The 12,954-nt window shown below is 41.2% G+C and overlaps 1 protein-coding gene across 1 annotated transcript in view; it reads left to right on the top strand.

Annotated features, from left to right (window-relative positions):
• cenpi (centromere protein I) overlaps positions 1–7,548 on the top strand; it is a 41,474-nt gene extending 33,926 nt beyond the window's left edge. The window contains exons 17-20 of the mRNA XM_078411998.1: positions 2,420–2,468; positions 5,190–5,423; positions 5,954–5,992; positions 7,052–7,548. Coding sequence (XP_078268124.1) covers positions 2,420–2,468; positions 5,190–5,423; positions 5,954–5,992; positions 7,052–7,159 — 430 coding nt within the window. The 3' untranslated portion in view covers positions 7,160–7,548. The remainder of the gene's footprint in view (positions 1–2,419; positions 2,469–5,189; positions 5,424–5,953; positions 5,993–7,051) is intronic.
• Positions 7,549–12,954: the final 5,406 nt, after the last annotated feature.

The following is a 12,954-nucleotide window of genomic DNA, read 5'->3' as shown; positions in this document are numbered from 1 at the left end:
ATGTGTCCAATCCCCTAATTATCTTATATGTTTCAATAAGATCCCCCCTCATCCTTCTAAATTCCAGTGTATACAAGCCCAATCGCTCCAGCCTTTCAACATACGACAGTCCCGCCATTCCGGGAATTAACTTAGTGAACCTACGCTGCACGCCCTCCATAGCAAGAATATCCTTCCTCAAATTTGGAGACCAAAACTGCACACAGTACTCCAGGTGCGGTCTCACCAGGGCCCGGTACAACTGTAGAAGGACCTCTTTGCTCCTATACTCAACTCCTCTTGTTATGAAGGCCAACATTCCATTGGCTTTATTCACTGCCTGCTGTACCTGCATGCTTCCTTTCATTGACTGATGCACTAGGACACCCAGATCTCGTTGAACTCCCCCTCCTCCAAACTTGACACAATTCAGATAATAATCTGCCTTTCTATTCTTACTTCCAAAGTGAATAACCTCACACTTATCCACATTAAACTGCATCTGCCATGTATCCGCCCACTCACACAACCTGTCCAAGTCACCCTGCAGCCTTATTGCATCTTCCTCACAATTCACACTACCCCCATAGACCCGATGGAACCCCAGACTCATAGTCATTCAAAGTGAAGAAGGAATATTTCTGGTTGTAATGATAACATAGAAAATAGATGCAGGAGGAAGCGCCATTTGGCCCTTCGAGCCAGCACCGCCATTCATTGTGATCATGGCTAACCTTGAGGCCGAGCATTGGAAGTATGCAGGATCCTCTCCATAAGCAGTGGAAATGACGCACCACCACCACACATTTTACTTGCTTGTCCTGTCGGCCAACTGCGGAAGAGTTGCTGGTCCCTGCATCAGCTTCATTAGCCACCTCAAAACTTAGAAGTAGAGGGGAAGCAAGTTTTTATCCTTGACGACAAAGAACTACTGAAGCTGCCATAAAACCTAAACTTAGACAGGGCCATTAATTATATATATTTTCCACCAGACTGTTACAACCTGGAATTTTTAATTAGTTTGTGAACAAAAGTAGTTTTGCTTACTTCTAGTTAAAACCTTTTCTGCATTCTTTCTGTCAAAAACTACATTCCCTTCTCGATTTCTTTAGAATTTTATTTGGCAATGTTGATTGACACACCTTACGATTTGCTTAGTCAATTCCTTGTGCTTGAAACATGTATATCCTACAGAATGCCACAACCTTTCTCTCCAGTTCTGCTTTTGTTAGATGCACTTTTTATTATTTGAACTTGGAAATGGCGAATCAGCAATATTTTCCTCGTCTACAGATTCCTTCCATCACCAAAACTTGTTTAATATATTTCCTTTCTGCCTTCAACATTAAGTGTTTTATGGGTGTACACCCAAAGTATGCTGAAAACAAGCAAACAATGGAAGTGTGGATGATCACAAATCGCATGCATGTGAAGCAAAGTGTTGGGAATTATCTTTAACCTAAAAGATGTTAGAGGAAAATACAGACAGCAATAGCAAAATCAATAGAAACCCAAGCTCAGCTTGGACAGATGCATGAGAAATTTACAAAATAATAGACCGAAGCTAATAATGATGGATGCGACCTTAAATAGCACCATGTCCATGCGAGCTTAGGACATTCAGGTACAATTAAATGAAGAACAAAAATGGCCATACAATTAAGGTTCCTTGTACCGATATGAAAGAGAGGATGCTGGATATAGAAATTGATATGTTACAAGCTCAACCTGATAATTGATGCCAATAATGGATAACATTTTGACAGATTATAGTTCTGCAGTTCTTTATTTAGGTACCAAAGTTTTGTAAATAGATCTTCTCATTTAAATCTTTCCATGGCTTATTCTTTAATCTCTGCCAGTCCTACATCTCTTTCCTCCATCTCGAGCAATCTTTGTAGCCCTGGCCTTGTACATTACATCTTTATTTACTTTCCACTAATTTGCCCATAAATTAAAATGCTATCCCAAATCCTCTCCATTTCCCTTTTCTCCTTGATTGTTACTAAAATGCACTTTTAAAAATCAAATTTTGAGAGCCCCTTTGATACAAAAATGTTGCAAACCTTGACATCTAAAAAATACAAGTACTGGAAATGGTCAGCAAGGCTAATAGCATCTGCAGAGAGAGATACTAGGAAAATGTTTCAGACCAATTACTTTTATTAAAACTGATGGTCATTAATTTAAAGAAATGATCATTAGTCTGAAACGTCAACACTTTTCACTCATTTGCTTGGGCCAATTATTTTTGACCAGAGTACAGATGGCATTCTTAACCTTGGATTGTTTTTCTCAACAATGAAGGCACTGTTTTGAATGATAAAAATGATTTGACTTGTTTTCAAATTGATCTTGGAGTTTTATGATCTGCAGTTTATCACAGCTTTGTTGTACAAATAATATACAAATATGTTGAAAACACTATTTTGTTTTTCAGATATCGTTCAAATCTGGTAGCTTTGAAGTCTTTGGATCCAAACAAAAATGTAAGGATATGATAAAGGACGACCCATTGAGAACTACAAATCTAAATCCTTCAGAATTGCATTGCAATGTTGTTTGCGTGAAGAAATAGAAACGGATAGACTGTTTAGCCTCTTGTTTCTGTTCCGCAAGTCAATAATATCATGCTTGAGCTTTTAATCCACACTAATTTACTCCAAACCTCTTGTGAAACCGAATAGGCGAGGACTTATTGCAAAGAGAATTCCAAAGATTTACTACCATCTAGCTGAAGAAGTTTCCTCTTACAGTATTACTGTTTTGAATGACCAGTGACTTGAGCCTGTAACCTGTGACAGATATCTGGGCCACTGTCTTCCCAGATACTTTCCCCTGCAACCGCAGGAGATGCAACACCTGTTCTTATACCTCCTCCCATTGTTTACCCATACAGGAGAAGTACATTTTGCTAATACTTTTGGCAAGGAGATAGCAATTTAATTTTTATTTTGCAAGGTATTTCAGCCAAGTAGAATATGCTTACTATGTCATGTAGGAAACCATGGACACCTCTGCTGCAAAAAAACCCCAAACGGCTGGAGGTACTCAGTGGGTCAAGAAGCATCCGTAAGGAGAAAGGAATTGTTGACATTTTGGGTTGAAGTCCAACATCAGGATTTCTGTTGACCTGGATGACAAAGTACAGGAAATTCCCTATTTGTATAGGAAACATGGCACTTTAAGTAGCTTGTGCATGCAGGAGGGGAGGAAGAAGATTGGGAGACCACAGGGGATTCAGTAGCTACAGTCTGTGACCGCAGTTGGGGCTCGAGAAGGATATGTTCCTCCCTGTGGCCATGTCAAAGATGTCACTGAAAGGCAACAAGGCATCCTGAAATGAGAGATTCAAGGAATTCACAATTTGTGTCCTACATTGGAGCTGATAAATTAACTGGAAGAAGAGTAGATTTTGGGGAGGTCGGAAAGAGGTTATAAAGCAGGATCCTGAAGGTAGTAACCTAGAGATTACTCCCAGTGCCACATGCCAACAATTTCTGAACTAGGAGGATAAAGCACCTTAATGCATAGGGGGAAGGCTTTAGATTATTGTGATTTTGGAACTGTTTCTGCGGCAAGTGGAACCTGAATGCATCAGAAGAGATATAGGAGTGTCAAGTTGACAGTTTAAATTAGCAAATGGTTGAAACAACATATGGAGGGCCAAAAATAGGATAATCAGCCCTTCATGTCTGTTTCATTATTCAAAATATTGATATCGCTAAATTCTTCTAATGTGCTGTAATTTATTGTTGGTTTTGAATATCGTTGATAACTCAGTTCCACAGGTTTGAGCATACGAGTAAAGATGTCTTACTGCAATTATATAGGGCCTTGTTGCGACCCCTGCATAGGTATTTCCTTCTTTCCTTTCAAAATAAGACTATACTTGCTATAGAAGGAGTACAGTCCAAGCTGACCAAGTTAAGTCAAATTAAGTTTATTATCATTTGCACAACTAATGTGAAGTGTAGGTACAGTGAAAATATTGCTTACAGCAGCATCAAGGCACATTGACTCAGACAACAGTGAAATATAAATTATACAGAAATTGCACAAATTCTAAAAGTGAGTGCAAAGAAAAAGGCTGTACAAAAAAACAAGACATGGGTGCAAAACCCAATTAGAAATCAAGCCATGGTGCAAGAAGTGGTCCGTAGTGTTAAGTTGCCAAGGTAGCATTACGGTTGAGGGTCAGTTCAAGAACCTGATAATTACAGGAAAGTAATTGTTCCTGAACCTGGTGATGTGGAACTTCAAGCTACTGTACCTCCTGCCTCACAGTAGCAATGAGAAGAAGGCTGAAGGTGGTTTTCTTGATGATGAATGCTGAATTGTAGAGGTAATGCATCGTTAAGAAGCATTCGTGGCGGTGAGGGCTGTATCTGCGATGGACCAGGCTGAGTCCACCATTCTCTGCAGCCCATTGCATCCCTGTGCATTGGATGGTTCTTGGTGTAATTGTGTGTTATATGAGACGATCTGAAGTAGGCTTGGCCTATGTTTTTCAGAATTTTGGAGAATGAGAAGACCTTATTGAAATATTCAAAATACTTAAGAGCCTAACAGAGTAGACACAAGGAGAGTATTTTCCCTGATTAATGAACCTGATCTCAAAATAAGGGGTGATGAAAAATAATAAGATTTCAGGATATTAGTGGAATCAAGCAAGAGCATGTTATTGAAATGGAAGATCAGCTTAATCTTGTTTAATGGTGGAACCTACACAAGAGACTGAGCCGATTCCTGCTCATGATGTTTTGTTTTCTTGCATAAATAATTGACTTGTCATTGATAATGTATTGTGCAGTGTGAACTTTTACCTCTTGTCGCAGTTATTCTTGCATTTTTGTTAAAAATCTGTTCTGTGGCATACACTCTGAGACAGCAACCCATGTACCCATACATGCATGCTAACAATTTAATTTAATCAGTAATCACTGCAACACGTTCCATAATTAAATTAAAGGAATATACTATATCCAGTCATTAATAAATACAATGAAACATTTATTATTAGCAGCAGTGTAAACGGTTTTAAAATGTATGTGAAAATTTGCATCCATAAATTGGGTCATTCGTACATGCTCTTCATACAAGTTGTGAAAATATTCAAATATAATTAGAACTCTAATTGAAGTTGAAATCTGGATAACTCATTTCATGACTTGGGACATTTCCTTTGTATCTGTTCCACTGTTTTCCAGGTGCACCCTAACATGAAGGTGAGCAGAAAAATATTTCAACAGTTCAATGCATTTGTAAGGGTTGCGGTCAGCTGTTTGTGGACATCTAGAAACTTTGTGCAAGATATTCGCTTGATGAGTATTGGGATTGAGGACCATCTGTTGGAGCAAACAAAAATCCCAGATTCCAAGAGCAGCTTTACTATTGTTAATCATCCAGCATTCATGGGACATGCCATCAATTTTATCCAGAAGGTAAATACAAATTGAGAACTGAAGGCTTTAAAGGCAAAGAATTGAGAGAATCAATGCCAAAATATACCTGTATATCAATGAGCTTTATTCTGTTTGTTTTTGTGCAGCATCAGCATTATCTTGGAATAACCTTGTTTAGTTAGTTTTAAGGTTGTAAGAACCCTGAGTTAATCTAAAATTGGATCTGTACATGTGATTTTCTTCTTTCAATATGATTTTATGGGTTGGCTTGCTTGTTTTTTAAGTTTGATTGAGGGTAAATTTTGTAATCAGTTATTAGTGTTTTATAATTCCACAGGAGCAGTTAAAACTTGTGTTACTTCTATATTTCCACTAAATACAGCAATTGGGAGTCATTATCTCAATGTTTATGATTGAATTAAAACTGAATTGGTTTTTGTATCTGATTTTATATTGTATAATTCAGTAAGTTGGTTGGTAGAGATTGCAACATTGTCAATGTGAAACTTTTACTTGGGAGGCGGATAGTAACTTCACCCATGATAAATCCACTATTAAACTTTTTACAGGGTTGGCCGAATGGAAGGAAGCAATTACATGCAATACAGGTATGCTAATTAAAAGTTTCCTGGAATGTAGATGAGGAAATTAACTTTGTAATCCATCTGTGCCCTCAGATATAAAGATTTAGTTATGATACTTTTCATTTTTATATCAATAATGTATTCCACATTTCCAGATGTCTTTAAAGATATTTCTTCACTGCCCTGTCCTACTTGAGTATTTCTTTTTCTCCTCTAACTGCACTGTTCGGCCATTATTCAATCATCTCTTGTCACTATCTGTACCATCACCCCTCTGCATTTGTGTCAGGCAGCTGAAAAGCATGTGGTCATCCTTATGGACTCATTCTGCAAAGCAGTCATCCAACCTGCATTCGTTTTTCTGAATGCAGGAAAATACATTCACTGGAAAACTGAAATAAAAATAGAAGATGCTGGAAGTATTCTGCAAGACAGATAGTAGCATCTGTGGAGCGAGAAACAGTTAATATATTGGATCAATGACCTCTCATCAGAGCTTACATTTCATGTTCCGATTAAAACAAGACCAGAAGAGATATCCTTACTTCCCAGCTGACATTTGTCCCAATAATGAAAAGATTATTAAAATTCCCTTTTGATTTGTGGGATTTCACATAAATTAGAATCCTGCATTATAATTACACTTCATAAGTACTTTGGCTGCACTGTGACCGTGCAGGGACTTCTCAAGAATATGGAAGATTTAATTTAAAATTGATTTAGTTCATGTTTGCCTATACCCCATCTATTCACCCTTGCATCTATTGCTGTTTTCGTCCTTCAATTTTGCCTGAAAACTATAATTTTCCTCTTCATTATCCCTTATTTTAGTGGCCTTTTAAATCCCCTTTGCCTTCAGATGAATTTAAATGTTTAATATTGGTTTGCCTTTTATTTTCTGAGGATTTATTTAGCTGTGCCACATAAATTACTTGTTTTACCTTTTTGTTATTTATCTTTAAATAAATAACCTGTAAGTACCATAATTATATAGTGGAACATTATATCCAAGTGTTCCTATTTATCCAGTGACAGAACTACAAATGAAATACCTTTTGACTCTATAATTTGCATTGTTTTAAGGGAAAGGAGTGGAACTGGTACATGAAGTATCTATACAACCAAGGACTTAATGGACTTAAATACTTCCTTGAAGGCAGCACCCACCTATCGTCCAGCTCAGGACATTGAACTACAGGCTTTGCATGGCAAAGATCTTCAAATTGAGAGATATTTCAGCATTTCATTACACTTTGCTGTACATACTGGCTATCCAGTGACTTCTTAAATAATCATACGTGTAATGAGTTAGGCATCATAATAAACGGAAGTGTGATATTGGAATGAAAGATTCGGTAAATCTATATGTTAATCTAAACACAACAGCCTTGCGTGTCTGCTGTTAAGAAAGTCTATGTGTGCAGCGGTTATTATAGAGGCTAAAATGCACAGTCTTGCATTGAATTGTAAACTGTGATGATCCATCATTATTAAGAGGGACGAGAAAAGGGTGGACCCGTTGGGCCCAAACCTCTCCTGCATTGGTCTAGCACCCTCCCCTCCCCTACTCCCCACCTCCTTCCCCGCCTCTCCCCCCCCCCCCCCCCACCCACTCCATCCCCCTTTATCCTTGCCGTTTGCACCATTGCAAAGTCAAAATATCGTGAGTCGAAGCATCATAAGTTGGAAAGCCTCTATATTAGATCAACGGGCCCCAACTGCGCAGGCGTGGACTTGTTGGGTTCCCATTGTGACGTTGAACACGGAGATATTACGGTGCCGGTGTGGCTGATGGGCAGGGCAAGTGGAAAAGCGATTTATTAAAGTTAAAGAAGTGATTTATTAAAGTTTAAAAAGTGAATAACTTTTAAAATATAACAACCATTTGAACCACTGGCCAATGGTGAGCAAGATGGGCCTAAAATTGTTGCGCTATCGTGTACCGTTTTGGCTGTATTTCGGGTATGCACAAACAAGATGAGAGTTTTTATATATATATATATATATATATATATATCAAAGGCACAGCATCATATTGCCTAGAGTGTGAAACATTGTGTAATTTTGAAAATATGTATTTTGACAAAGTATATATTTATATTTGGAACGATGCATGTGAAAAATAGTAGAGACTGGTAGAAAGTGTTGAGTGAATGAGAATGCTACTGGATAAGATAATTATTCTGAGAGGACTTTAACTTTCTGACATATTGTGGTCATAATTAATTGAGCCACAGTCTCACAAGTAGATAGCTTTGGATTTATATTCTTCATCTGTTAGCATTGCCCTATTTTCCTTGAGGTGCATGAAGCGTGTTCTGAAATGAAATGCCACTGTGTCAAATAATGTTGGAATACAAGTAAAAAGAGCACAATTTTACTGCACCTGTCTCAGGAGAATCATCAGAGAGCCTGCTGAGCATATTATTAAATGTTTGTGGGAGAAGAAATTATGAATAAAATGATTTTATGGTGCTTTCCCCAATTGTGGTTACAATGCTTTTTTTTAAAAATTGATAACAAATATCAAAGTGTCTTCTAAATAATAAGTTTTATACTTGCGCAGGGAGTTATAAAAGCATTTTCTTTCAAAATTGTCATATTCAATAGAAATTTGTTTCTAAGAATTAAAGAAGCCTCTGAAACAGATCCCAAGAGCCTCTTCAAAAAATGCTGTTACCTCTGAAAACTTGAATTAAATCTGATATATTTTTAAACAACTCCATAAATAGATAAATGCAACTTAATTGTTTAAAGTCCTTTGAGCATATAAAAATGACTAGTGCAGGAATGCTTTTGCTTATTCTAACTGTTGTATCTGGGTTTTTGGTGGTTTTCAGTTTTAATAGGTAAGTTGACACATGTCTGCCATCATATGTCTTCACTAAGGAAGATACAAACAATCTCCCAGATGTTCTAGTGGCCAGAGATCCTAGGGTGACGGAGGAACTGAAGGAAATTCACATTAGGCAGGAAATGGTGTTGGGCAGACTGATGGGACTGAAGGCTGATAAATCCCCAGAGCCTGATGGTCTGCATCCCAGGGACGTAAAGCGGTGGTCTGACCATTCAGAGGCCATGCTGCAAGATGCACTGAGCGATGTCGATTGGAATATGTTCCAAGCAAGTTCCAGAGACGTCAGTGAGTTTGCGGAAGCGGTTACGGACTTCATTGCAACAATAGCCAATGATATTGCCCCACGGTAAGGTTTAGGATCTTTCCTAATCAAAAACCCTGGGTGGACAGGTCTATGCGCTGCTTTGAATGCTCGCACCGCTGCTTACAACTCCGGCCTGGCATCCGGCAATATGGACGACTACAAGGTAGAGTCCTACCAACTGCGAAGGGTGGTGGATGCAAAAAGGAGGGACAGGATGGAGTCGCAGATGGAGCAGCAGGACACCAGGCGCCTTTGGCAGGGGCTACGGACTATAACTAACTACCGGTGCAGCCCCCCCTCAACCGAAAGTGCCGGCACCTCCTTAGCTGATGACCTGAACTCTTTACGCACGGTTCGAGACAGGCAACATCACCCCTAGCTCGCTGTCTAAAAACAACATCGACAGTGCGCTGGCTAGCGAGGCTGGAGGGGGATCCAACGCCGAGGATGTGCACACATTCTCGGTGTCCGAGCACGACGTGAGGAGGGCTCTGACGTGTGTGAACACGAGGAAAGCTGGAGGTCCAGATGGTATAGCTGGGTGAGTACTAAAGTCTTGTGCTACTCAGCTTGCTCCAGGGCTCACCACAATATTTAATCTCTCCTTGGCCATGTCCGTGGTCCCTGCATGCTTCAAAAGATCCATTATTGTACCGGTGCCAAAGAATGCCTTTCCAGCTTGTTTGAATGACTACCGGTGGCCCTCACCTCGGTGGTCATGAAATGCTTCGAGGCTGATCAAGAAGCATATCTGTGCCTTCCTTCCTCGCAACATGGACCCACTGCAGTTCGCATACTGTCCAAACAGATCCACGGATGATGCGGTCTCCCAGGTTCTGCCTCTCATCTTGACAGCCAGAAGGGGAGCTATGTGAGGATGCTGTTCATTGACTTTAGTTCAGCTTTCAATACCATAGTCCCCACCAGACTTGCTGAGAAGCTGCTGGAACTGAGGCTTAACACTCCTCTGTGTGCCTGGGTCCTGGACTTTCTCACCGCCAGGCCCCAAGCGGTCAGGATGGGGAAACATACATCTAGCCCCCTCACCCTGAACACAGGATCCCCCCAGTGTCGCGTCCTTAGCCCCCTACTGTACTCCCTGTACACACATGACTGTGTGGCCAGGTTCAGATCAAATTCCATCATCACGTTTGCTGATGTCACTGGTGGTGGGCCGGATCTCTGACAACGATGAGAAGGCCTACCGGGAGGAGGTGGCTGATCTGGCACTCTGGTGTCGGGACAATAGCCTCCTCTTGAATGTCAAAAAAACTAAGGAGCTGATTGTGGACTTTAGAAGGGCTCAACATCCAAGGACGTACACGCCACTGGAAATAAATGGGTCTACAGTGGATAGGGTGAGCAGCTTTAAATACCTGGGAGTCCACATCAAAGAGGATCTGACATGGACAACACACATTGCTGCACTGGTGGGTAAGGCAAGGCAGTGCCTTTAACACCTCAGACAGCTGAGGAAATTCAGAGTGTCTCTGAGGATCCATCAATGCTTCTACTCTGGGGCTGTAGAAAGCATCATGTCCGGCAACATCACAGTCTGGTTTGGGAACAGCTCTGCCCAGGACAGGAAGGCCCTGCAGAGTAGTGCGTTTGGCTGAACGCACCATGGGAACTACACTCGCCCCCCCCTGCAGGACCGTTACATCAGGAGGTGCAGATCAAGAGCAAGCAAGATTATGGGGGACCCCTACCACCCCAGCAACGGACTGTTCCAGCTGCTACGGTCAGGCAAGCGCCTCCGCTGTCATGCTGTGAAAACGGAGAGGGTGAGACGGAGTTTCTTCCCAGAGGCCATCAGGACTGTTAACTATTATATCTCCAGGGACTAAAAAAAATTCTGTATTAATTTTAATTTTTATGCTGTAATTGTAATTTTTTGCACAATCCGCAGGCATTGCCACTTTTATTTCACTGTACATCTTGTATGTGTATGTGACAAATAAACTTGACTTGACTTAAGGAGGTGGCTCTAGAAATCATGTGATCATTTTCCAATGTTCTATAGATTCAGGATCAGTTCCTGTGGATTGGAGGGTAGCTAATGTTATCCCACTTTTTACGAAAAGAGGGAGAGAGAAAACTGGAAATTATAGACCAGTTAGTCTGACATCAGTGGTGGGGGTAGATGCTGGAGTCAATTATAAAAGACGAAATTGCTGAGCATTTGGATAACAGTAACAGGATCGTTCCGAGTCAGCATGGATTTACGAAGGGGAAATCATGCTTGACTAATCTTCTGGAATTTTTCGAGGATGTAACTAGGAAAATTGACAGGGGAGAGCCGGTGGGTGTAGTGTACCTTGACTTTCAGAAAGCCTTCAACAAGGTCCCACATAGGAGATTAGTGTGCAAAATTAGAGCACATGGTATTGGGGGTAGGGTACTGACATGGATAGAAAATTAGTTGGCAGACAGAAAGCAAAGAGTGGGGATAAATGGGACCCTTTCAGAATGGCAGGCAGTGACTAGTGCGGTACCGCAAGGCTCGGTGCTGGGACCGCAGCTATTTACAATATATATTAATGACTTGGATGAAGGGATTAAAAGTAATATTAGCAAATTTGCAGATGACACAAAGCTGGGTGGCAGTGTGAACTGTGAGGAAGATGCTATGAGGTTGCAGGGTGACTTGGACAGTCTGTGAGTGGGTGGATGCATGGCAGATGCAGTTCAATGTGGATAAGTGTGAGGTTAAGTGTAAGAATAGGAAGGCAGATTATTATCTGAATGGTGTCAAGTTAGGAAAAGGGGACGTACAACGAGATCTGGGTGTCCTAGTGCATCAGTCACTGAAAGGAAGCATGCAGGTACAGCAGGCAGTGAAGAAAGCCAATGGAATGTTGGCCTTCATAACGAGAGGAGTTGAGTATAGGAGCAAAGAGGTTCTTCTGCAGTTGTACAGGGCCCTAGTGAGACTACATGGAGTACTGTGTGCCGTTTTGGTCTCCAAATTTGAGGAAGGATATTCCTGTTATTGAGGGCGTGCAGCGTAGGTTTACTAGGTTAATTCCCGGAATGGCGGGACAGTCGTATGTTGAAAGACTGGAGCGACTAGGCTTGTATACACTGGAATTTAGAAGGATGAGAGAGGATCTTATTGAAACATATAAGATTTTTAAGGGGTTGGACACGTTAGAGGCAGGAAACATGTTCCCAATGTTGGGGGAGTCCAGAACCAGGGGCCACAGTTTAAGAATAAGGGGTAGGCCATTTAGAACGGAGATGAGGAAAAACGTTTTCAGTCAGAGTTGTAAATCTGGAATTCTCTGCCTCGGAAGGCAGTGGAGGCCAATTCTCTGAATGCTTTCAAGAGAGAGCTAGATAGAGCTTTTAAGGATAACTGAGTCAGGGGGTATGGGGAGTAGGCAGGAACGGGGTACTGATTGAGAATGATCAGCCATGATCACATTGAATGGTGGTGCTGGCTCGAATGGCCTAACCCTGCACCTATTGTCTATGACAGATATGAAGTATATTTGCCTGATAAAGGCTATGAAGATAGTTCCCACCATATGCACCCCTCCCAACCCTTCCAAATTTGGCGGAAAGTTTCCGCTTTCTTATTTCATTTCCGCCATTCTGATTTCGCCTCATATTTTTCCGCAAAACAGTCGGTGATTGCAATTTGTCAATTCGGCTGCTAGAGGTCGCGAGGGGTTCCTCGAGAAATCCCCCCGGCCTGGAAGTCTCCCCGAAAATGTGGCACGTAGGCTGGGCAGGGCAGCCAATCTCGGCCTCATCGGGACTTCCATGGCCGATCGGTGGGTTGAATTTGCAACCTGTGGCCGGGGCTCTGGAACTCCAGCC

This window comes from Rhinoraja longicauda, chromosome 15 (genome assembly GCF_053455715.1).
Source record: "Rhinoraja longicauda isolate Sanriku21f chromosome 15, sRhiLon1.1, whole genome shotgun sequence".
NCBI lineage: Eukaryota > Metazoa > Chordata > Chondrichthyes > Rajiformes > Arhynchobatidae > Rhinoraja > Rhinoraja longicauda.
Note: the sequence above shows the minus strand (reverse complement) of the source record. Positions and strands in the feature narration are given on the sequence as shown.